Source organism: Amblyomma maculatum, unplaced genomic scaffold (assembly GCF_055883805.1).
Source record: "Amblyomma maculatum isolate TAMU_Amacu unplaced genomic scaffold, ASM5588380v1 scaffold_24, whole genome shotgun sequence".
Classification (NCBI taxonomy): Eukaryota; Metazoa; Arthropoda; class Arachnida; order Ixodida; family Ixodidae; genus Amblyomma; species Amblyomma maculatum.
The window spans coordinates 1,481,682-1,508,416 of record NW_028146749.1 but is presented as its reverse complement, the minus strand read 5'-3'; the positions used below and the strand labels follow the sequence as shown (position 1 = coordinate 1,508,416).

The following is a 26,735-nucleotide window of genomic DNA, read 5'->3' as shown; positions in this document are numbered from 1 at the left end:
GTCCGTCTTTGCCGCCCATCTCGAGCAGCCTCTCCAAGCCTTGCCTCTTGCCGAAAAGCCCGAACAATGCGCGTAACTCTGCCAAGCGAGCACCCAAGCTCCGCAGCAACACGCCTTCTTGTCCGACCTGTTTGAACAAGGGTTAATATTTTCCCTCTTGTCGCTTCGTTGATTCGCGGCATCCTTATGTTGTGGCGAATTTTATGGGAACTGCACCTGCTTTTAAACTTTCTCTGTCGTGTGACGTAGGCACTGCCACATGCTACTTTTGACAGTGCATTCCCAGCAAATTTTAAAGGGAAAAGTGATAAGGATACCATTGCTCGCAAAGCCAGCGCAAGAACTTTGAAAATAAAACGAGATTATGAATTTAGCCACCTTGGCGTATGGTTTGGCCGATAAGAAATCAACATGCGTTCGTTTAAGATTTTGCATTTCTGATGGGCCAATGTCAGGATGGGCCATCTTCTGCCGGCCACCCCCGCTTTGAGAAATGGAATGTTCTTGGCACTCTCGCTATCGGCGTACTCGGCAACAGTAGCGCCGCGTGTCGCGATTTGTTCGCTCCGGTCATGATTAACTTGTGTCATTCTTTTTCCGTTGCAGCTGTACAAGAAATTTCAGCAATCCACCATAAACCAGACTTCATTTGGTCTGAACCTGGTCGGAGCGTCACTTCTGGTTTATGACGTCATGTCTGATTATGACGTTGCTTCCGTGCGTTAAATTAGCCAATTACCACTGCCTATGCCACGACCTACTGTTAATCTTGCCAGCAGTAACCTTGTTGTAGTAATTGTTAACTTGTCTTTGAACGTTATTTTTTTACAAAATAATAAAATTGTCTGTGGTGTTACGAGATGGTCAAATATCCTGCAAATATTTAGATTTTCTTACGTTGCCAGGTTTTTGTGAAAATACATTGTGGCCAACATTTAGAAAAAAACTAAAAATATTTTGTGGTTAGGTTAGGTTTTCTATTATTTCAAGGCTTTTGTGTTCAAAAAAGTTACAATTAAATTTATTTTATTGACAAATTGAAGCAGGTTTTTGCATGCTAAAACCCAAAGTTTTTGTGTTGCCAGATGTTTAAATAGTATTTATAAACAATGTTGTCCGATTTTTATGATTTGCATAATATAGCCAATGCGTTGAATGGTTCTTCAAGGCGCTTCACTACAATATTAAATAATCACTAGAAAAAGGTTAATAAAACCTGTATGTGTTTTGGTGGAGTTTATGTTATGAAGATGCTTAGCAATGTGCGTTGTCTGCTTTGCTATACTCCGTTTCATACATCAAGTGCAACACTACCAAAGCTACAGCTCTTGTTTGCGCTCTCCGCATCCGCGATAAAAAATAGTGCCTGCTCTTGACGAGAGAAAATAATAGTTGCTTTATCTGCAAGCTTAATGCATTTTACATTTGCCATCAACTTTATAAAAAGCACCTTTTCTAGGGAAAAAAAGTGGGATTCGGCTAATTTGTATGTTTTTTTATGTCGTTTTTGCTCGTGCCGCGTTTTGCTGCCCCGCAACCTTGCCAGCTGTGCCACCAGATGGCGCTGGCTGTGCCCTCCGCGCTGCGCATCTCTTTTTGAGAAAATGGTTTTTTTGTGCGCATTTTTTCTATAACATCCGCTATGTGAAGATATCTAAGCATGCGAAGCATGTTATTGCAAACGTGTATGCTCGGAATAGAGCCCGTTTCAGCAGGAACCACTCACCTACAGAACGAGCGCGTAGTGATACGCCTCCTGTTTTTTTTCTTGCGGACTACTTGCGTAGCTTCACGTGACGTCATCCGCTAGGGGCGCTAGCGGCCAGCGCAGAATTCGCCATACGTGTGGTCGTGCATGGGTCATGTGTGTGGGCGCCGCACCCAGCCGCAGTATTCAACTCGGTCTGATCCGTGGGGTAAGCCTTTCGCGCCTTTACAGAATTTCTGCGTGCGCCAGCGAAAACCATGCGAGCGAGTGGATACACCCGTGGACTTCGTGGAACAAGAAAAACGACTGTCTGGACAAAATGGTTGACTTCGTGAAAACACCGGCTCGTGCGACCGCGGTAACTTCGTCGAGGTGTGTCGTGTACTACAAGACCACTGCTTCGCGTTGAATTCCCCGACATTGGTGCCTGCCACGTGAATTGCGGTCTGAAGTTTTGCGACAGGTGAAGAAATTAAAACCTACTAAGCCACGAATGTGTTTTAATTTTTGGCAAGAAAGCGAGGCAAGAGCCACACGTGCGTGAGGGTGTCGATGACCGGCGTGTCGTTTTTAGAGGTGAGCACATTGCGACGTGTCTGTTCGCTCAGCTAACGCTGTCACCTCCTCCGACTTGCAAGTAACAAGTTACAACTTTATCAAGCGTTATCGCTGTACCGTCTTTGCCAAAAGTAACCAGGCTGCTGCGAAGGCTGGCGGAGCAAGTGCGCGACCGTGTGGCGGCGTTGCGCTCCCTGTGGCTTATCGGTGCTCGTCAGCTCCGAGGGTACAACAGCTGACGTAACTTCGCACCCTCACTCTCGCTCGTTGGATGATAAAAACTAAGCGCGCATGATGTGTGGTCTACGTTTTCACGTGTGCGAAGCTTGGTTATGCCCAGCGAGGGCGCTCAGTATAGCGACGGGGCTATTCGCTCTTCTCGGCAACTGCCTTGAAATAGATGTCGCGTTTCTCGCTATATAATTATACGTGCTTGTGTTCTGCAATCCGCTACTGAAACACACCAGCAGAATTGCGCTTTCCTGCATGTTTGATGCACCTGTACATAAAGAATGATAACGCACCTTAATTGAAATTTCAACATGCTTTCTCCGAGGTGCCTTGCGTACTGCAATTTTACGGACCGTAACTCCGGTACAAAGTTATGGGAAAGCTTGTGAACCCTTCCAAGCCACCTTATCTCTCTTTTAGGCTTGCAAAATTGTGCTAGTACCTTGGGGAGGCTGTGTATAAATAAGAATAATGTTTGATTCTAACAAATTCTTGCATTTGCTTGTAGGCAAGTTTTGGTAGCAAAAGGGTAACAAACTGGATTCCAAGGGAAGGAAAGCGTAGCAGGGGGCGGCAGAAAGTTAGGTGGGCGGATGTGGTTAAGAAGTTCGCAGGGGTCAAGTGGATGCAGCTAGCACATAACCGGGTTAATTGGAGAAATATAGGAGAGGACTTCGGCCTGCAGTGGGTATAGTCAGGCTGATAATGATGATGAAGTTTTGGTATAGGTAACAAACGATAATGAAAGCTTCCTCACGCTTAGCCATTATATGCACATGACTGCTTTCTCGTTCGCGGAACCCTTATTTCAGAGCAGCATTATCTGGCAAATCTAGCACATATTCGTTCTAGAAACGAACAAGAGCTCACCGTGTCTACTATCACCTGCTTTCTTGTTTTCCGCAGTTGCAGAGAAAATATAACAGCCCCGTCGCTATACTGAGCGCCCTCGCTGGGCACAACCAGGCTTCGCACGCGTGAAACCGCAGCCCACACATCATACGCGCCTAGTTTTTATCATCCAACGGGCGAGAGTGAGGGTGCGAAGTTACGTCAGCTGTTGTACCCTCGGAGCTGACGAGCACCGATAAGCTACAGCGAGCGCAACGCCGCCACACGGCCGCGCGCTTGCTCCGGCAGCCTTCGGAGCAGCCTGGTTACTTTTGGCAAAGACGGTACATCGCGTTGTTGCGAACCTAGGTTCCATGGGTTATGTGCATTTCGAGCAGAGCTACGTAGCCGATACTAAATTTGTAAAACATGCTCTCTGGGTGGGTCGTTTATCCTGCGAGGACATGACAGTACTTTTTTTTCTCAACCTTCTGTCACCCAAATTAAGCAACTGCATTGATTCGCTTTACTGCTGGAACAGCGCCTGTGGAAGCTTCGGCAGTTTGCCGACTACCGCCACTAAAAGTGTGTTTCGCTGCCATGCCAGCTCTGGAATTGGAGAATTTAATGCGCTCGCTGTCTTTTCACGATGTGTTCTGCCTCAGTGGCAGCCAACAACGGGTTTAACGAGCTGCAAGTCGTTTTTCGCTAAATGGGTAACCGGCCACTTTTGCTGTCGAGCTGTTGCACGGGTGATGCCTGGTGCAACACTGAACAGCGTGTTATGTCCCGGAGCATCAAAATATCGCTGCAAACTCCGTGCCCATAAAGGGCTCAACAAAGAAAAGTGTATGTGGACGTATTTACCAGCTTGATAAAACTTTGCGGATCACTTCCAATATACGGCGGGCACCTGACAGCGAACCTGAAACAGCGCGAGCCGACGCGCGTCGATGCCACCGGCGACCTCCGACATGGCGGACGAGGCGGGACGATGCTCGCGCCATCTGGTAGTACGACCTCAGTTAGTTAGGTAGGCGCTTTCTGATGTTAGCGAAAAATTGAGTGAAAAAGCATATCCGTGTGGAAGACCCAGGTGCCTGGACAATTTCTGTTCGTCTGCGTACTTTGCAGATTCACGGGCGATCTTGCGCTTCGGAGGAACCAGCTCGGGGTAACTGTACGCGTTTCTCTCTCTCTACCTCTCTCTCTCTATTTTTTACGGAGTACGCCTTTGTATATAATATAGCCTTTGGGCGAAGCTAGACATCCCAGCAGAGAAAAAAAATAATCAAAAGAAAAACGTTGTCGGGAACTTTTCATTGCGCTGCGATAGAGTAACAGCGGAAACAGCTTTAAGCAACTGTTTTTTGAGGTGGCGGGTCACCACTGCAACATGGATCCTGTTTGTTTGTTTGTTTTTTCATGAGCACAGTTTTGTTTGGAACGGGGGAAGAGCAGCACACGCAGTAAATCATGTGAGTTGGAATCATGGAGTTCATATCTTGACCTTGAAATAAAAGTTTCATTTGCCCTCTCATGCACACTTTTTATTTTTTTTCTAATCATAGTAGTTGTCATCATGCTTGATGCTTCTCTTGGTGCCCATCATGTACTCTGCCACTGCCAAACAGCAGCGTATAAATCAGAACGTATAGAGTATACCCGCAGCTGTGCACAGTAGGCTTTAACTTATTGCAGTACTTGGAATAGTGGTGCAGCGTGGTTGCTGCTGGTAGCGTGTTGATTTTTTCTTGCTCACTCTTCTAGTTTTTGTGGTTTTGTGCACACAAAGTACACTTCAAGGTGGCGAGTCAGAAATCACAAACAAGTGATTTGTGTTATTTCAGCCATGGTAAAGGAAAAGGCTTTACGTTCGTCGAAATTTTGCAATTGGGGTCATGCGCAGTGTGATTATTAGACAGGGACCTCTCGCAAGAGGGGCCATGGGGCAATGTAAGGCCACTTGGCAATTTAGTTTCTCTGGAACAGATGTCTCCAGTAAAACACTGTTAAACACACAGCATGTTTTGCAATTACATCAATATTGTAGAATGCTTCTCTCAGCTGCACTGGAGAACTGTACGTTTGAGCTCAAATTTTGTACAGAAGCGGCATTTGCTTGGCAGTATTGTTTCATACCACATTTGTTTGGGGCAATTGCTTGATTCAGTCTGAATTTGAATATTCGATCACATTGTTTGCGGGGATGGCAAAGCGAAAAAAGTCTCTGCCGGCCTCCCTCCCTTTGTGAAATTTCTATAGCAGAGACAAACAAAATAAGATGGCCTCACCAGTGCCATCACTGGGACAGTGGATTGCTGCGCCGTGATCGAGTCAGGCAAGTAACCCAAACATATGTTGTAGAGGACAGTATATTGCCAATCAAATGACATTTTTGTGCGAAATTTGAGCTCGAACAATGCATCAGTTTTACAAGGAGAAGTATTCTACGGGGCGCATACAATTGTGGAACACACTGTACTTCAAAACATTTATCCACACTTTATTGGATGTTGACTGTGTAGTTAATGAAATCCTCCAGGTTGGATTGGGTCCTGGATGAACAAATAGTTAATTACCATTCACCTAGCTGACTTGGACACACACTAGTCTTGAACCCCTAGAATGTGAATGTTTCTGCGAAAAAGCAAGGAAGAAATGAAGGAGGGAAAATTAATGTCCACAAGTTTTAACAGAGTAATGTTACATACCAGCAACCACTGTCACCTTCTCAGGTGCCAGTTGCTTTGTACACCATCGCTCTGGTACTCCTTGGTGGCTGGCTTCCCGGCGTGAGTGTGTTCAGCCAGTCCCTCCAAACCCCACAGTACTCAATTAAGCCATGTCCTTGGCAATCAGTGCTGGCTGTGTGTTTTTCCATTATCTTCGCTTCCTTTATAATACTGATAGTTCTTTCCCAGTACTGTGCAGTTTGAAGAGCACAAAGCATTAATGTAACTATAATCATGCTATAATCAGCATTTCATGCTTGCTCTGCCAGTATTTTTGAAGAGGGTGCTCCGAGCAGCTCGTGAGTCGGCCACTGAAGTGATATGTCTGATGAGCGTGCTCGGCCAACGAGTTGAAAACATTAAATCTACATAATACTCAATGGCCCAGAATAACTAAACATTTCCCATTGTTTTTAGTTATAACCAGTTGTGTTTGTTTGCATGGTTTGCCTGTGTCTTTCATCATTGTTCCTTTTGTGCTGTTGCTGTGTCTCGGAGGGTCTCTCAGAGAAAAGAAGTTGAGGCTTTTAGCGGAGGGCTTTCAGATCCCAAATCCAAATCTGATGGCTTTGCAGGACTCTCAGAAGGGCTTCTGAACATGTTGCAATATGGCCTTTGCAGGCTTTGCGCAGCTGCATGAAGAATGGGCCGGTACGATGTACAGCCTGAAACAAATGTACCATGTGTTTTGCAAAAGTGTACAACAGTTCACAGTGACAGCATTGAAGTAGTGCTGGAGAGACGAACAGTGTATACACGCTCAAATTCAACTGGCAACTGTGCATTGTACCCCCCTTTCTTCCTTGAATATGCATGAGAACAGGATATATCAAGCGTAAGCTAGAAGACATTTACAGAAAAAAATGATACAAGAATGGATGAATAAGTACACAATGTGTACTTGCAGGTAACTTTAGAATATTGTTAACCCAATCAATCCAGCTAGTAACAGGCACATGACTTTTGCAGATTAATTTTCCCACAGAGCAATGAAAGCATACTTTGCCAAATGCAGAAAGGGTGCTAAAACTGTGCTACCAAATCAAATTAATTATTCCAATGGCCTGTCACAGTGTGTTGAATACCATTTTAGCCAAATTATGAAGTAACAACGAAAAATAAGGCAAAATGACCGTCTCAGAAAGGGAATTTGTCACAAGCACAACTCATAAATAGTCTTTTTTTTTTTTACCTGGCAACAGCTCGGCTTAGTTCATTACATCGTTGAATAAACAATTATAACAATTCATTGCATGCAGAATCAAGGGACTGTGCAAATTCGTGCAATACTAGCCGTTTTTTTTCTCAAGTGACATTGCTTTCGCCACCACAGTTAAGACTCTGCTAGCTTATTATGCTTTTGGGCCAAATACCGAAAAGGCTTGGCTTACTTGGTTAATTTACACTGCAACTAGGGGAGGGCACTGAGAACTGACTGTGGTCACTAATGCTTTTCTTTTCTTTCTATTTGGAATATAGAGCACAAAGTTGCCAAATTGCGTAAAATGATGCCACACTAGTATGAACATGAAAACCGTTCACCAGGCCAGTTCCATGGCTACATCAGTAGCACGGAACTTGAGCTGCAAATGATAAGTTTCTGCACAGTTGACTTTTTACACATTTACCTTTGGATCAAAAGCCCAGGTATGCTAAGGCACAGCCTATGCCTGCAGTGTTTAAGCTGACTCAAAGGAAAGGCCAAACCCATTATCAATAACTATAACTGTCTCGCACCAGTAACTTCCTGTACAGACATATTTAGCGGCATTTGTTGACACATTCACAGTGCTGCGTAGTAAACTCCTTGAGCGTGAGCAGTGAAGGTCATCATGGAAGCACAGACAAATACCAAGAAACAGCAACTTGTCCCAACAAACTGCAACAGCCGTGAGGGATGAGCTACCCAAGACTGACCTATGGGCAGTGTAACCGTGGCATTCGCTAAGTCAGACGATCAAGGGCGACCTTCCTAGCTTCCACCAAAAACCAAGTTCCAATAGTCCACATTCGTCCATCTAGGCAACTCATTCCCGCTGCTGTCAGCACAAGCAGAACAGCCTCTAGGACATGTCGCCATAAAATAAAACATCAAATTTTTTTGACGCTGTGCTCACCACACCACTGAAACGACTTCTTTTTCCTCATTTCTACATTTTCTTGCAGACCAGTGAGAAGGTGCAGCTTTGCAGTATTTTTTGGCGTTGACGTCAATGAACCGCCAAAGAATATGCTACTTGCATTGCCCAAAAGTATGAATGCTCATAAGGTGCAGAGTTTCTAGCAGATGACCTAGAAAACAGTATATTTTAATGTAACTAATTCCGATTTATTTCAATAATCTCCGGTACTATCCCATCTTGGTAGAACACCAAATTTGTGGAATTCTGCGCGACAGCAGTAGTTTTCTGCTGTCCACCACACCACACCACGAACAGCCCACCAATGCACAGTGGTCGGTGCAGCCAAACAGGATCGAGTGTGGGAGCCAACATGCTTGCCAGAGAGAGCAGTGTTTACTCCTTGAAAGCAGCTGGCTACTGAGGCACCCTACCTGTTGCTTCATTTAATGCAGCTTCGAGTCATATTCATATACCAACAATCTCTTAACAGCACTCTTTCACTATAACTTACAGCTGCCTTCCACCATCACATTTAGTTTGTAGTTTCACTATTGTTCACCGTAGTCGCCAATTGAGCACCACACCTTAGTGACTAAATGCGTTTAGACTTGTAAATGATTTATAGTTTTCGTTGACTATGGCACGAAATGTTTTTCTGCTTAAGCAAGATAGGTATGTTTTTATGTTTCCTAAGTGCCTCAAACAGCTAGTACTGACACACGAAGTATCGTAAAATAATTTAGTGAGGTTTTTAGACAACACTACATTTTTCAAAGGGACTCAAAAACTGAGCCCTTCAGCCCAGGGGCAACAGAGGCAATCCTTGCTGCCCTTCCAGTCTGTGCACTGCGAGCAGGCTAGAGAGAAATTGTGAAATTGTAGTTTAATATCATCACTCTCAATGATGCAGTGCCTCTCTAGAGCAGGATACCAGCCTTCACTCTCAGTGTCAGTTGTTGAACACCTGGTAAAAAGGGTGGACAGACAAGCCAGTAAACTGAGAAAAGTGGTCAGAGAAAAAAGAGAGAGAGAAAGTAGCAGTTATCGTGCATCTTCAGGGGCTCTTTCACAGCCTCAAGAAAGTTGGCAGCAGCAGGGGTAGAGTGAAGATCCTTTTTCTGCACCTGATAAGCTTTCCAGAATCTGCAGGAGAGTAGACACTGAGACGGCAGCCATCGCATGCTCAGTGACTCCAACAGTGCTTCATAGCATTGCACACAAGGGGTCATTTATTCCATAACGCTGGCCTCAAGTAAATAGTATCTCACCAAGGCAGGGAGGTACCTTAATAGTGGGCAGCATATTTTTGAACGCATTTGGGAATGGTGCAACTCGAGCCTTGAAGTTAAAAACACCACAGTGTTATGCAAAAGCAGAACATGACTGGACAGGGGAACGAATGAAGCTGTCAGAACTGAAAAAAATTAGGGGACACTTGAGTGTCCTTAACAGTGTTTCTTTAAGAGGTTACAGTGATGTATACTTCACTAGTGTTCCTTGTTGTAGAGTTTAGAGTTTTGTAGTAGGTATTACTGCTGGCACTTGTCTTCACCAGCAACCACACCTTCTCCTGAGGGTCCCCATATTTTTCACCGATGTATGAATTGCATTATAAAATGTGCATATGTCCCGCCCCATTTTACTGCACAAAAGGGCACGGGGTATATGCATACTTTTATAAGCAACGCATACATCTTGCAAAAATATCTTTGCAGGCTAGCTGGTGCATGAGTGCCGCACCTTTAGTGCTGAAACGTGAGGCACAATGTAAATAAAGTAGATGAAATGAGATATCAACTCAGATTTTATTTAAAGGTCACCGTTTATACCACACAGCAACTGTTCTACTTCTCCAGCACTACAGCTTCTGCCGAGGTTCCGTGTTTCTCATCAAACAGCAGTGAATGAAACTTGCGAAGCAGCTTTCTTGTCCTTGCACTTTTCTGCACTATGGTCTCCCCTATTAGTTTGTGTGAATTCTGAGTGCAGACTTGTTGGTTCTTCATCCTGAATGTGGCAGTGCAAACGGATGCTGTAGAAGGGATGGACAAGACATATGCACACTTCAGCACTGAATGATGGATCGAATCTGTGATTGACCTAGGTAACATGTGGCCACTTGGATAACTTTTGGGGCACTGCCTTTTGAGCAGTGGCTGTCCCAAGACTATATTTTTCTTCGAGGGGGGGGGAGGAGTTTCTACCAAAAAGAATAACAATTTCTTTGTTTACTTTTTATTTACACACCGCTTTTTGTGTGCTTTTGTTGTTGAGTAATAGCTAGCAAACAACACAGGTGTTTTATCATAAGTCATGCTTTGATTATTAACGGTTTGGTTACGTTAGCAGTATTCATATATAATCATTTTCTATTTATCTTAAAATATTTTACTTTAATGAGAGTGCCAGTCGTGAAGTGCAAAAGTAAGTACAAGTAAAACACCGATGACATAGGTATCGTTTCTTCTTGCTTTTAATAATGCAACACTGTTGCTCATTTTTCAAAGGAAAATAAGTCCTCCATTGTTTTCTTTTATCAAACACGAGATGTGTCGAAACGAACATCCTTGTAGGCGTTGAGTGAATAGATGATTATTAGTTAATATGTAGTGCAATAAACACTACTGACCCTTTCTTTCTTTTTTGCTAATTTTTTTTCTTTGTGTTTGTGTGTGTGCTGTGGACCAGTACTTTGCAATTAATTTTTTAACATTGTTTCCTTCAAGACAATACTGTTTTGAGCTGCCGAGTGTACATATAAGTTAGCACTGTGCGTCTATCTTGGCCCTCCTGGGTCACCTACACACAGGGGACAACTGGGAAAAGGTCTTCCCTATGGTCCATTGTGCTCTGTGGCCATCCAGAAAATATGACATAACACTAGGCAGGTAATTGACAAAGTTGAATAGGCCACGTCAGACCACCGTATTACAGCCAACATCCAATGTTGACCTCAGGATGCCTAAAATAGGCTTTGGAGCAGCTCCTGGAGCAGTAAAATATGTGTTTTGGAGCAGTAATAGAGCAGGAAATGTATGCTCTGTAGCAGCTACGAAGCAAAAATATAAACAGTTAGTAGCAGTGATAACAGGCTGCATACTGTCGCCCTGCCTATTTAACTTATATGCTGAGTGCATCACGAGGAAGGCCGGTCTGAACGAGTCTTCAGCTGGAGTGAAGATTGCTGGGAAACATAACAACCTTAGATATGCGGATGATACCACTTTAATGGCAGAAAGTGAAGTGGAACTCAAGAGACTTCTGATGCGCGTACAAGAAGAGAGTGAGAGGTTTGGGCTTAAACTGAACATTAAAAAGACAAAGATCATGGCGTCTTGTCCTATCACGTCCTGGAGCATCAAGGGACAAGAAGTGGAAGCTGTGACAGATTTTCTCTTCTTGGGCTCCAAGATGTCCCCGGAAGAAGACTGCAGCCATGAAATTAGGAGACTCCAGCTTCTGGGAAAGAGAGCCATGGCTAGCCTTGACCGCCTAGTAAAGAGCAGAGACATTACACTGCCAACCAAGATCTTTATAACTTGTGCTATGGTCTTTCCAGTTGTGATGTATGGATGCGAGAGTTGGACTGTGAAGAAGGCTGACCGCCTAAGAATTGACACGTTTGATTGTGGTGCTGGCGGAGACACTTGAGAGTTCCTTGGACGGCCAGAGGAGCAAATCAGTCGATATTGTCGACCATAAACCCTGACTGTTCATTGGAGGGGTCAAATTCTAAAGTTAAAGCTCAGCTACTTTGGTCATCTGATGAGAAGAGAGGAGTCGCTGGAGAAAGATTTGATGTTGGGAAAGGTTGAGGGTCACCGGAGAAGGGGTAGGCAGCGATCGCGATGGTTAGATGGCATCCTCGAGGCCCTGCAGATGAAGTCATGTTATGTTGGGAAGATAGTGAGAGACCGGAAAGCGTGGCGTGATATGGTCCATAGGGTCATGAAGAGTCTGACACGACTGAACTGGACTGAACTGGTGCTACTTGTTGCGGGACAGTCTGTTTTTCTCGGATGCATAAATTAGCATTACTATGATGTTTTTTCATCATCAGCAGCATCATTTCGAGGTGAAAGGCCATAGCCATAGAGTTAATACCTCTTTGGCCATAGCACGGTGAGCCACCGTGAGCCATAGTAGCGAAGGCGCAAAAGCAGACGTCGCCATAAAAGGTTTCTGTTTCCCGAAATGCACCTAAAAACTTCCTTACGTAATTGCACAACCATAAATAACCGATATATAATATATATATATATAAGTTCAGTTCAGTTCAGTCGTGTCCGACTCTTCGTGACCCTATGGACCATGTCACGCCACGCTTTCCGGTCTCTCACTATCTGCCTAACATCACATAACTTCATCTGCAGTGCCTCGAGGATGCCATCTAACCATCGTGTTCGCTGCCTACCCCTTCTCCGGCGACCCTCAACCTTTCCCAACATCAAATCTTTCTCCAGCGACTCCTCTCTTCTCATCAGCTGACCAAAGTAGCTGAGCTTTAACTTTAGAATATATATATATATATATATCAGAAGGTGTTTTCTTTTTAAAAAATGGAGTATGTTTCACTGTCATATGGAAGTTATAGCCTCCACAATAAATGCTTTATTTATTTGGGTTATGGCATCATGGTGGCGTCTCGCCAAATGGCGGCCGCTTGCCTCAGCTCCGATTCTTCATTACCGCTGCATGATATTGTGCATTCATGGCAAACAAAAGGCATACGAAGCTTGTGCAATGCCTCAAGATGCCCGCATTACCAAACTTTAACGATAAATGCACCATATTTTCTGTGCCTCGTTTGGTTGCCATGGAGACCAAACGTCAGAAAGCGCGGAAAGTTCAAATGAGGCTTCCCAGCTCAGCCTGGATTGCCTAAGGTGTTGTCTGAAGAAAATGGTTTACACCCTTTGTAGTTTCATACATATAGTCATATAGTTTCATACAATAATAACACAATTTGGTGAATAAAATAGCATTGTTAGCGTTTACATATTTAAGCGCTTTTTCATGGTTTACTACAGGGGTGCTGCAATCGATGCGGCGCCGCTGCGTTGGGGAAACCCCTCGGCGGTCGCCTCGTACTGTGCGCCGGGGTGCGCTATTTTTCTAGGCCCCTCAAGCCTTGGAGGCTCATTGTTATCTTCAAACACGAGTCCTACTTATCAAGACCAGTTCTCTTCACTTCAGTTTGCCAGTGACAAACTAGGCTCCCTGATCGATTTTGGTCTTCTTTTCAGTGCCAAAAGACAGTGAAAGCAGGCAAAAAGGAAATTAGAAATTTCAGCACATGTAAAATAACGAGGACGATAGCAAGGGTCACACATTCCTGCAAGTTCTTTCGCTTTAACCGATTCAGCACAGTCTTACAGTAAATTCAGAGAAAACCTGGGCAATGGCCACCTGCTTTCGAGATAAAACTACACGGCATATGACAGTCTTTCACAGTCCCGTCAAATGCTTGGCTGTGAGCACACTCGAGGATGTCAAAGAACTGTTCAAAGTGCTCTCGTTTTCAGTGACTTATTGCTCACAGTAATACAGTAGCAGTGGTGCAGCTGCGTGTGAAGGAGTCGCAGAGCACTAAAAGCGAACAGCCCTCAACACTTCAGCACACTGGACAAATGGTATGGATGAGAGCAAGGAAAATGCTTTGAGAAGACAAATGCCTCCTAAAAAGGCGGGCGACGCTCCAGGCAACATACAAACGACATGCAGCTGGGCTGGCTGGCTGGCTGGCCGATGCACGGCCGATGCAGGGCAGACTCAAAGCTCGGGAAAGCATAGTGAAATTAGCGGACAAATAATCCCTTGCAGACAGGGCCCTTCAGTCACCGTCATGCCTGCCACTGTGCGTGCATCAGAGATATCCGCAAGCAACACTGCACCATAAAATTCAGTATTGAGGAGGGATATTTGACCGAGTGCTAGCCATGAGGATCAGTACACAGGCTTTTAGTAGACAATGCATCACTGGCAACTTGCACAGCTGCCTTTCCATTAATGAGCGTCAGATTCCATAGACATGTACGGGCACTGGGCACGACAGTGTGAGCGGTACACGTTATCCCGATTTAGAAATTAATGATCCAGTTAGCGAGCTTTTCGGTGTTGCCTTATTTCCTCTCACACTTAACAGAGGCATATAGACTAGAACTATGAAGACATACACAACGCCACACTATACAAGGCACACATCTGCCCAAAGCCTTCAGTCTCCTTGCACACCTCAATAATTTCATCACAAAAAGGAATAAAGACGGCAGATTTAGCCGCTCACCTTTTCCGCCAGCACAGTCTTGAAACCCTGTAGTGCCGACTTGTACAGGCCGCCAATCAAGTCCTCGCAGGATTTTTTTTAAAAGTCCAACATGTGCCCGTCACTATCAGCTTTTTTCTGCAAGTTGAGAAATTACACGTTTTCTTGCACTCTGTGAGGAAGCACAACAGTTTCTACAAAAAAGTAGGCAAAAAAAAAAAAAAAAGACAGTGAGACGAATTATTTTCCACACAGGAGCGAAATTTGGTACCCCGCCACCTCCCCAAACACACACACACACACACACACAGGCATACTGTTGGCCATAGCCCGAGATGGTGTGTGTAAAACAAACCAATGTGCTTGCTTGCTGTGAGGTGGCCTTGGGTTGAGTGGCAGATGGAATTGTCGCTACATCAGAGTCCGAATCCAACACCAGGTCTGGAACCTTGATTCAAACAAGAAAGGTGCAGCCATTTAGAAAACTCTACTTACGTAAACTTTACCCCCCCCCCCCAAATTATAAAAAAATATAAAATAACTTACAGCTGGCTTAGTCTTTGCCTTGTTAGCTGCCGAATGGTTACTGAAAGAAAGCATCATTTTAATTCAGTCTTGAGAGCAGAGGCAATGAAAATCATTATGACCGTGTCATTAAATATTCATAGCCACGGAAAAAAAAATTGGCACAAGGTTTACGGACAACATAACTGTGTCGCTTGAAGCAAGACGTGAATTCAGCTCGTTTTGATGAGGTGACAAAATCCAGCAAGAGAAACACGATGTAAAAGTAACGAAAGCGAGCCACAATTTTGGTTTAACAGCCTAACAAACATTTTCTTTCATAAACTTGAATACCTATACTTCGTTTCATACATCAGGTGCAACGCAGCGAAAGCTACACCAGTAGTCCGCAAGAAAAAAAAAAGGAGGCATATCACTACCGCTCGTTCTGTGGCCGAGTGGTTTCTGTGGGAATGGGCTCTATTCTGAGCATACACGTTAGCAATAACTTGCTTCGCGTGCTTGCACATCGCAGTACGAATCTTACAGAAAAAAATCCACTTCGAAGAGGCAGTCAAGGTCGCTGTTTTGAAGCCATTTAGATGTGCAGTGCGGAGGCCACAGCTGACAGGGTTGCGGAGCAGCGAAAACGCGACACGAATGAAAACGACAAACAAACACACAAATTACCGAATCCGATTTTTTTTCTCCCTAAAAAAAAATGCTTTTTATGAAGTTGACGGCAAATGTAAGATGCATTAGACTTGCAGGCAAAACAACTATTATTTCCTGTCGGCAAGAGCGGGCACTGTTTTTCATCGCGAATGCGAGAAACGCAAACAAGAGCTCTAGCTCCGGCAGGGTTGCACTTGATGTATGAAACGGAATATGCACTACCATTTCTGAGAGAGAGAAAAAAAAACTTTGAAGTCCCATTTGCTCCAAACCGGACATGAAGTACCACGAAAAAAAGTAATAATAATGAGCTGGCCTCCTACGGAGCCAGAAGTGACAATTGGCTTATGACATGACATGCCTGGCTTTTCCAAGTCCACTAGGGAAGTTTTACTACTCTTCAAGAACAATCAAACGCCTCATTCTCAGACATTCTGTCCCACACCAATCATTTCCACATATAATATATGCTGGTGTTCATGATCCCTGGAACGTTTTCTTAATGGAACATTGAATTTTAGGTGGCCAGTTTTTTTCGTTTTTTTTTGCGCAATGAAAACTTGCTGTCTAAAGTAATAGATTGCAGAACAGTTTTGCTAGAAATAGTGTACCAAATTGTAATTATGAAACCTCTTTTCTTCAAAACTACAGTGCTCAGTCTATATACTATAAGGCAAGACTTTTTATTAAAATTCCAAATATGAAAACTTGGGTGCTGGCTGAGTTTCGAACGTTTTGTCCTGCCATGCAAGTGGCGGTGCGACCGTGCGCGCACTCCCCTAGTCTGGCAATGGTGCCTCCAGCAGACTTACGCCTGCATTCACAAACACGCCTCGACTCGACGCTCCACCTCCACTCCGTGTAGAAGAGCGAACAGCCGCTCCTCCACTCCAGGGCCGATTCGGATTCACGAACGCCCCTCGGCGTTTCCTCCTCTGTCTCCTCGAGAATACCCCTTCCACTCGAAGCAGCGCAAATAGCATACAGGGACGAGATTAAGGAGAACTTTTGGCCCGAAAACTGCATGCTGGAGTGTGTAACAAACTCATTTTTTCATGTCGGGTCTTCTAAACAACCTTCACCAGCATTATCGACGTTAACAGCGTAGTAGAACTTGTTTTGTGAGCTGGATGAAAAAGGCGGCTGTGAAAAATGCCCAAAAATGCATTTGCATCTGGCAACAGTCCCTGCTGATGACGAGAGTTTACGCAGACCATGACGTAGGCTTTGAGAAATGGTGTGAATACTTCGGCTTATTTTATGCACCCTTCTTACCATGAAGGAAGGAGGAAAGCTAGGGCAATAGCTCTACACGAAAAATATGCAACAAGCGAAGGAGCCGTCTGTGTTAACGCGGCAGAATACGCAACAAGAGGAGCGTTCGCACTGGCGGTGGTGGACGTGCACGGACGGCTGCAGGCATCAGGGTCTGTAGCGACAAAATCTTCGAAAACCACGGAAGAGGCAGCTGTGGCACTAGCCATAGCTAGCGCCGACGCTGATACAATCTTCTCCGATTCTAACTTTGCTGTCCGTAGCTTTGCAGGGGGCAGAATCTCAACTGCAGCGCAGAAAACACTGAAACTGACCAGGCAACCATACAGAGAAATTGAGGTGATATGGGTGCCAGCTCACTCGGGGAATCTGGGAAATGAGGCGGCCCACAACATGGCTCGAGGTTTCGTCAACCGAGTCGGTGGGTCCTTCGTATCCATGGGTTACTCCAAGGAGGGGCTGGCATCTTTTCACGATATCACAAGTCATTACAGATTGGAACGGCACAAATTTCCACCACCTGACAAAACGTTGGATAAGGCACAGGAGACCGCTTGGAGGAGACTCCAGACAAGATCCTTTCTTAGCCCTTACCTATTAGCAAAAATGTACTCGGATGACTTTAACCCCGCGTGCAGGTCCTGTGGCGAATCAGCCACGTATGATCACATACTATGGCAATGTAAAGAACAACCTCCACTGGAAGATCTAGTACAAATTCCTTCTCTTGAGCGATGGGAGGCCATTCTGGTCAGCTCAAACTCGGGCATTCAAGCCTTGGCCACCGAGTGGGCCACTGAGGTCGCCGCTAGCCATGGACTGGAGGTCATCTAGAGCGGACAGTCTGCATCTGCATTTTGACGAAATAAATGTTTTCCAATCCAAAAATCGGCTTATTTTTTGGTGTGAGATCTATGCTTGCCCTTTGCTGCTTTGCCTTTTTTTTATTGTCAAGCTTTGACAGACTTTTTTTTTTTTATTGCCAGGCTTTGACAGACATCAAAATATATTGAAGAAAAAAAAAAAGTAAAAGCCACCAACTCCTACAAGCATGGCCCTTGCCTTCATAGGGCACAGGAGACGAGCGGTGAAAACATGCGTGCTGCTTTGCAATGCGTTTCATCTCATGCACACTGAATTCAACTCTCCGGAAGCAAATGCAGCACGCAGTTTTCAAACAAGTTGAGAGCCCTAACTGAAAATGTGCTTGAAAAGCCATGCCTTTCGTCAGCCGCGAATATCCCTCTGTAAGACGAGCACACCAACGCACTCCCTTGACAATGTCGAGTGTCCGAAGACGTACTACGTACCCTCGTCAGACAAGCCATTGATGTGCAGGGTGCAGCACAGATGTCCGCACAGTCCCATTGGGCCTCCGGTGCCCCCCAGCTCATTGCACGCAACACGCTGTTCCCTCACAAGTTCGTCCCCGTCTGCGGACCCCAAAGGGCAGGGCGAGCCACGGAAGGAGTGCTCGACTGAGTCTGGCTGCGGGCGAGCTCACCATTAACGGTCAAATCGCGCCTCAACCCTACACTCTGTAGGCTTTGAAAAGTTGTCCACTTTTCTGGCGACGACTTGAAATGTGCCCGCACCACAGAAGCGTAATGCAGTGATCAACTACAGCACTGGTGTTGGCGGCTGATCACGGTTATCCATGCTCGGCGTGAGTGGCAGGAACAGCAGGAAGCTAGCCACAGCCGCACCCGTAAAACGATAACGTGCCAGAAATCCGGGGTAGCTGTCACTCCCAGCCTATGCTTTTAGAGAAAGGTGCGGTACATCCCCGTAGCATCTGCTTTCGTGAGAAGTTTGATATACAAGTAGAACGAAGTACACACAGCGAGAGCCATGTTTACAAGTGGAGTGGCGGTCGAGTAGCAGCCAAGGAACAAAAACAAGCCTCGAGGGCCACTTGGAGTAGAAGTTTAAGTGAAGGCGTGTTCGTGAATATGGCGGTGAGATTCCTTCGCCATCCCCCACCACATCCCCTCTCCCCAATCCACTAATAGTCTCTTTGTACCAGCCAAGGCTGAGCTGGGTACTACTGCTGCAGTCACGTGCGCCCTCAGCACGACCGTGAAACACTTCACACCTTCTATAACTTCAAGTAATAAGGATTTACTGTAAGCACTTTAAAAGTAGTTTTTCCTAGATTTACTTTTTTGGTTTCCATTCTGCATTGTCCTTTTGAGTACACATAAAAAAAAAAAAAAAGTAATAAAGAAAGAGAGTTCGACCGTCACAGGTGTATGATTAATGGCGTTAGCTCGAGTATTACACAATTTATTCCTAGGTCGCAATTCCAGTACCAATGTGCACACCACGTAACTGAAGCTGATTGTTTGGAACCACCCGCACCCCTCTACCGCTACTGGTTCCCCCCCCAACGAAGGTCACACCCCATTATGGTTTCGAGGACCAAAGGTCGTCTGTGCGAATCTCTTACAGGTTAGGATCCAACTTGAAAAACAATTCAGTGCACCACACCGTGCCGATTCGTCTGACACTACTCAGAACATTGGATCTCAACCGAGTGGACTACAATTTTTGCCACCAATGGTGATTGCAAGTGACGACACACACCCTTTCCCAGATGGAGTATATGGCTTTGTCAATAGCCTAGCAGGGGGGGGAGGGGTAGCTGCTCCTGGCCCTACAGGGCTGGGAATGGTAGGCTCCGCTGCTAGCCTGTCATAGGCCGTAACTGCACCAACCACCGTAGCCACCGCTGGCGGACGGACGGCTTTTGCAACATGTCTTTCTCTCTCCCTTTTCTTCCTTTCTCTTTTCTTTCCTCTGTCTGCATGAGGCAGCCGTCATTGCACTAGCCACCAAAGCCACCGCTTCAGTGGCGGACGACGGCTGATGCGACACAGACACGTATCTTTCTCTCCCCTTTTCATTCTTTCTCTATTTTTCCCTCTGTCATCACGAGGCAGCGGAGGTGGCTCAGTTACAGAGCCAGTCGCAGGACCGTGCCTTTTTTTTTTCTTCTTCTAATTGTCGCAACAACACTCAGCACAATAGGTAATGCAGTGGTGGCAGAGGGCCTTCGGGTCACGTGGCTTTGGGGAATCATGACATACATGGTGGACCAGGTGGTGGATTCCATTGCATGGGTGGTCTCGTGGTAGCTAAGAAATTATTTGCAATACTGTAGCTATGATCACGTGACTTGGCCGCTATCTTGAATCTTTCTTAAAACTACATACGACAAAAAGTAGATAAAACGAAAAATCATGGACTTTTCACAACTTCGTTAAAGCTAAATTTAAATGTACCTTTGTTCTACTTATGCAAATAGTCCAAGTGAAGCACACACCAGACACACAGTGTAAAATGCACAATACTGAAATTGAATAAAGTAAGGATGTGCGTACATCGAAATTTTCGAATACGAATTGAACACGAATATGGAAAAAAAAAATGCCTTCAAATATTGAATCGAATATCTGATCAGTGAACAAAATGGAAAATTAACATCTTGTTAATTTCAGAATTCATGTCCCCGCTGACATATTCCCTGTTAATACTATTTCCCGTTTTATATGGTCCAAGTAGATATGTTCCCGGATAAGACTACCGTATTTAAGGTTCGTTCGATTCAGAACTGGTTCTCGGCACCAATTCTGAAAAAGTTCCGCCGGTGCCAGTCGGGTGCCGGTGAGGTGCAGTTCCAGTTTTGTGGTTCAGGTGCAGGTGCAGCTTGCAGCGCGTCAGCAGCGCCACTTCAGACGAGCTAGTCGTCTGCTCGCGAGTTCCCGTGCGCCGCGAGCTTTAGGCCCCAATATAGTCTGACGTTTTCGACGCGACTCGTTGAGTCGGCGACGTCGGCCACGGCACGTCGACTACGACGGGTGCGTCAAAAAACTGCCGCTTCTACAGTCTGGCGCGGCTGGCGTGCCCGGTGCCGCGTCGCGCATGCGCACAAGACGCCCTCTAGGGCTGGTACGTTTTCGGTGTGCATTTTCGAGCAGACGACAGGTCACCTACAGGGACGAACTGGCTGCCTATCGAGGCACTAATTATTGTTGTGATCAAGGCAATGATGCGGTGTGTTTACTGCGAATGTTCACACGGCACAAAGCATGTACAGTCAGCCGTGGAGACGCCCAGCCCAGCAACGGTCTGAGCCCGCGTCGACGACGGCTACAGACGGAACGATGATTGTGTACGTGCGTGTTTTACTGAAACCTAATCATAATTTAAGTATCTGTACGAATACAGAAGAGTTAAAGATTACACAGTAATGAGGATCACTTTTTCGGCCGGCCGCAGTTTCTGTAGAATTCCATAAATTTCGCAAATTCCTTGGTTGTTGAGCCGCTGACGTTCCATGTGGCCAAATCGAGTACGGCCTTCGATTCCGGCGTGTACAGGTCACAACTCTATGCGAAGCCGCTTCCACAGATTTTGCTATTTTTCCACTGAATGTACTGCATATAAGTGAAACAACACCATCGTTACACCTCCTAGAGCAATGCATTAAAACGTGTATGGCACATGCACCGCAGCGAAGAACTCACAGCTGTGCCCGGCCGCTCTACTGACAGTTTGCATCCCAGGCATTTTTCTTTCCTCTGAACGTCTCTGTAGTCAATCCGCTTGGTATCATAGACGCAGGGCTGCCCTCGAATGCCTTCTAGCAGCTTTTCCGCAACAGTGTCTGAAATGCGCGCGCGGTCGCTGTCTACATGCAAGCCGCCATCTTCACTGCGCGTGAGGAATGCTGGGATGCGTGGCCGACGCGTCTGACGTGGTCGACGAGAAATAGGCGAGATTCTATTTGCGCGTCGGCGACGTTGGGCCGCGTCGGCTCGCGCTCGCTACGTCCATCACGCCGTGACGTTGGACTATAGACCTCGGTTTTTCGCCGACGTGCGCGCGCGCATGCGTTACGTCAGACTATATTGGGGCCTAAGTTTTCGCGGTCCGTCACGACGTCGTGGACGACAACATCGTCGAAGTCAATTTTAAGGAATTTCTGGAGTCCTTCGACAGTGAGGATGAGAAGCCCTACGCCGTGCTTTCCTTCGAGGCAACATCGTTGTTCAGACCGAGACTGACTGGTTCGGACAGACCGCAATAACCGAGTTCCCGTACAACTGAAGCACCGTTGCCAGATATTTCAGCTTTGAACTCGAGAGGGTATTAAGGTTGTCACGAGAGACCTTAGAGGAACTTGCCATTTCACAGAGAATGACGCCGGATCCGTCGACGACGGGAAAAAATGTCCCTAAGTCGATAATCGATGTTTTTAAGCATCTCATTGGCAGCGCGCGTCGTCTGCTAGCGCCGTCAACACGTGCACCACTTTTCTGCACCTCCTCCTCGGAGGGTGCCGTGGTTCTTTGCACCACAGCGGCACCACGACTGCACCTAAAATCAATCGCGGACAGTGGTGCAGGGAATGCTGTGAATCGAGCGCTTTGGTGCAGCGCACCGTGAACCGGTTCCGGCGGTGCAGAGAACCACGGCTGAATCGAATGCAGCTTTACTTGCATAATGCTCGCACTTTTATTCGCGGAAAATTGATGCCAAGTTGGGGAGGTGTGATAACTATGCGGGGAAAATTTTCGAGCAAATATTTTGGAGCGCTGAAAGATTATTTAAATAGGTGCGAATCTGGATTCTTAGGTCAGCTATTGTAATTATAACCATATTATTTTCAAGCAGCAGTACAAGGTCACCAAAAGCACTTTATTTACCGCACGCAGCCTCATCATTACTCCCCGCATTCCGTGGTATAATGCTCACAGCAGACTATACAGTTCTACTCTCGATCAGAGACTTGATCCGAGTCCGTATCGGCACAGCAATCGCTGTCTCCAGTAGCGCACTACGCAGAACTGGTTGACGTCGAAATGCATGCTGGCAGCACGGTTCCTATGCTGTAGCCCGTACTCGAAAGCTTTCAGCTTAAAAGCAGCTGTATAACTTGCGCACCGCCCCACCGCGATGTGGCACCAAGAACACGGTAGACGGTGGAACAAAGCAAGCAACACGGACGGAACGAAAGAACAATGACAATGAGACGCGGAGAAACCACGCAAAACGGCGACGACTACGAGCATCATGGAGGGGAAAAAAAAAAGGCTAGCATAACCGGCGATGATGATCTACACCAGCACGCTATCGCCGTCTGGTAGCGCGTGCACACGAGGCCAGCTAGGTTCAGTAGCACTCCAAAGACGGCGCTTGTTACTACTAGCAGACGACTCTCGCGATGGTAATATTGGTGGTGCGATGATTATGCAGGGAAAACAATTCAGATTTTTGATGCCCAATGTTAGTGGTGCGAGCATTATGCGAGTAAATACGGTACTTCCTGGTTTATATGTTCAAAATTCCAACAAACTGTGGTCGTATAACACGCTTTGCAATCAACCGGACATATGCTAATGAGCCCTCGCTACACGAAAAACTGATCAGCGGTGTTCAGCCGCCCCAGTTGCTTTCCTACACTGCCAAGGTTCAAAGGGACAGCATCAAAGAAAACAAACGAGCCAACATACGAGGTGCCCGTTCCCGTGAAAATTTCATGAAAAGCAACGCAGTGACTTCTTTGCGGTGCCTAGGGGCATAGGAGTGAACCACTTGATAACGACAACCATTCACCTGCTTACGAGCGGGCTGAATCTGGGGGACGCGACATGAGCAAAAACACAACTGTAAGCCATCGTGATGGCTTCTCCACATGTAACTGATGTAAGGGAGCGAAGGATCCAGAAACAACCAAGGAAATGATCCTGGCTCGCCATTACCTTCTACGAACCGGATTTGCGCTTAGGACAATGCAAATAGGGACTCAATTCTGCGAAGCTAAAAAAGGAGCTGTGCATACTGGATGTCTATAAATGCTAATCTACACTCTTATGCCGTGAAAGTAAATTCCAAATATTTGTACCTCCTTTGCAATATCAGGCTATTCGGATGACACATTCTCCCGGAAAATGTGATTTTTTCCCCACATTTTTCTTTCAGCTAATCAACGAGGTTTTACTGTACTTGCAAATAAATTTACACTAGAATTGCCCGGAAGTGTGTACTCGATTGAGAAATCCAGTATAAATTTATACAGAATTCTGTAAGCTGGTTTTCTGTACAAGAACCTGCATGAAACCGGGTGGAGATGCTATATCCCTGCCGAAAAAAGTAAAATCTAGTTAAATCGGGCTGAAAATACTGCTGAAAAACATTTATGTGACAGTAACTTTAGCTGAACACCTGCACGGTAGTTGTGTGCATTTGAGATGAATCAAAGTCAGAATGATGTTTTTTTTTCCCCACAAGAAGGTCCTCATCACGAAAGGGGAACGCCCCTCTTCACTAAACAACCACATCACGTTTCGTGAGGCGGGACCTTCCCTTTTGTAAATATAAGGCCTTGCCGGCACTACAAGTCCACACGGTCAAGCACCGCAGTGAAGCGTACAGTGGGGTGAAATTGCAGATAATTCGACAATTTTTTGGTGCATTCGAGTATTCAAAATTCTGAATGTTAGAATATTATAAATAATAATTAATATTAATTAATAGAATATAAATATATTATATAGAAAAATATAACATATACAAAATAATATATATAATAAATACATAAATAAATACAAAATAAAATTAATTATTAAAATGTTATTATTAGAAATATTAGAATAGAAGTTAGAAAAATTAGAAATAAATAGTATATTAAAATTAGAAATTAGAATTGGAAATTTTCTCAATGAATGATTGTTAGAATATTCGCACACCTCTAGAAGAAAGCTGAAATTTACAAGGAACTTACTTCTTCGCGTCTCTCTTTCCATTCTTGCTTTTTTCTCCTGGACATAAACAACAAACATTCACTTACACTCAGCTGAGTTGATACGTTTCTTACAAAGTTTATGACGGTTAGATGTGGCAGAGCTTTCCTGTTTATTGTTCGCCTGTTCATAACTGCAACGCAACGAGTGCAACTTTTTCCAACTACAACTATTGTTACTTCAGTACACGCATTCAGGCTGTCAACCCTCCATTAGGCCAAGATAGAAAATTGAACAGAGAAATTAATACTTACTAGGCATGCATACCAGTCAACAACATGAAGATTATACTTTGCAACATGCTATGCATGGCTTCCAACATAACCTAGCATGTGTGATACATCCCCATAGGTATTGCTTTTGTCGCTACCTTTTCCCCTAAATTATTAAAACACAAACTCGTTAGACCATCAGATGCATTTGCCTTTGTTTTGTTCCAAACACATTTGTGTTGTTGCCAAGCTAAATGAAGAAATAGATCGGATCACAGGACGGAGGAAAAAAAGCCTGCGTTGGTGACAAGACAAGCTGAAACAAAAGATCTTCCCGGAATATGATTCAACAGATGTCGAGGACACAATCAAGCTGACTCAATGCCACATTCTAATTGCAAGGAGGCTACTTTCACCGAAAGGAAACTTTACAAGCCATAAAAGCTATATATATATATATATATAAAAAATGTATTAGCTACAGGTACCACCTCTCTACGCTGCCTGCAAGAGCGAAATCTGAAGATGCACCCACAATCATCCTCCTCCAACCAGCAGTAACCAAAATTTGTAAGTTTTAACCCAGTGAAGATAAACAAATATGCTGCTTAAAAATCCACATCTCTCGGCGAAAAACACCATTTTTTGCTCCCAAACAAACAACAGGGCCCCAAAAAGATTAGGATTTCATGAACAGAACTTTCACGAAATTCAGCTCTGTGACAATTTTAACTAAGCCGCCATACAAGAAGCCTGTAACTGTGCATGATTAACTAGACATCACATCCTCACTCCAACAAAAAAAAAGAATTGAGCAGAAAAAAAGCAAAAACAACTTTTCGTAATACTAATAAGCGACTGGCACTTGCCTGCCTCAGCAAGCCTCTTGTGGAGGTCCAACACCACACGACTGATGTTAATGGCCAAGAAAGTGCATCGCTTGATATAGTACTCGACCACATTCATTGCACGACTGCTCTGCTTCTGGTTTTCGTAGACTTGAGCCATTTTGAAGTAGCCCTGTGTTAAAACACACATTTTCGGTGCATTTCAATAAGACCGCCGCAAGTACATGCTACTGCAGAGTGTAACACTGAGAAATCTTCAGTAGCCTTTCACGCTTCTAAGAATCAATCTCAGTTATTTTGTAGACAACCTAAGACGTAGCATGCTTAGTGCAGGACCAGCTGCAGTTGAACCTCGTTACAGCAAAGTCTGATTGGGCTGCAAAATTTATTCGTTACATCCGGTATTCATCTTAAAAGCACACACAAAAATTCACGCGTACAAATGAACTATAATAAACCCAAGAAAAGCGTACTGTAATATGGACTACACAAAGCTGCGAAATGGTATAAAAATGAAATTTCGCCTTTCATTCATGTCGGCAAGCAAAAATTCAACACAAAAAAAGACATTGCCCCCTGCATCGAACAGTTTTACAGTCAAATCCGGTTATAACGGACTGCGTAATTTAACGCGATTTGTTCGCTATATAAAGTATTTCGCTATAACCGAACCCGTTTATAACGAACTTCAGTACCAAATTCGTTATACACAATGTCCAGAACAGCGCAGCGAAAACGCACTAACTAAAGAAAAACCGTGCCGCTCACCATGAATCTACAAAAGAAATTTATTGCAGATAAATGCTCACTTATTTACAAGTAGGCAGTGATCTTCGCCTGAACACTGCGTTTAACTCCATCAGCGAGAATCACACTTTCCACACGCGACATCATTTCCACAAACTCCAGTCCGCTTCCCTGTATTCCGGAGCAGTATCGGCGCAGCAGATCGGTAGCAACGA

General features: G+C 45.0%; 1 protein-coding gene across 1 annotated transcript in view; it reads right to left on the bottom strand.

Moving 5' to 3' along the window:
* Positions 1-9,989: 9,989 nt before the first annotated feature.
* Positions 9,990-26,735, bottom strand: part of LOC146170972 (uncharacterized) — a 34,719-nt gene continuing 17,973 nt past the window's right edge. Inside the window, exons 12-17 of the mRNA XM_084586618.1 lie at positions 25,795-25,945; positions 24,695-24,731; positions 14,998-15,037; positions 14,807-14,899; positions 14,473-14,589; positions 9,990-10,218 (exon numbers count right to left, since the gene is read on the bottom strand). Of these exons, the coding sequence (XP_084442744.1) occupies positions 14,551-14,589; positions 14,807-14,899; positions 14,998-15,037; positions 24,695-24,731; positions 25,795-25,945 (360 nt within the window). The 3' untranslated portion in view covers positions 9,990-10,218; positions 14,473-14,550. The remainder of the gene's footprint in view (positions 10,219-14,472; positions 14,590-14,806; positions 14,900-14,997; positions 15,038-24,694; positions 24,732-25,794; positions 25,946-26,735) is intronic.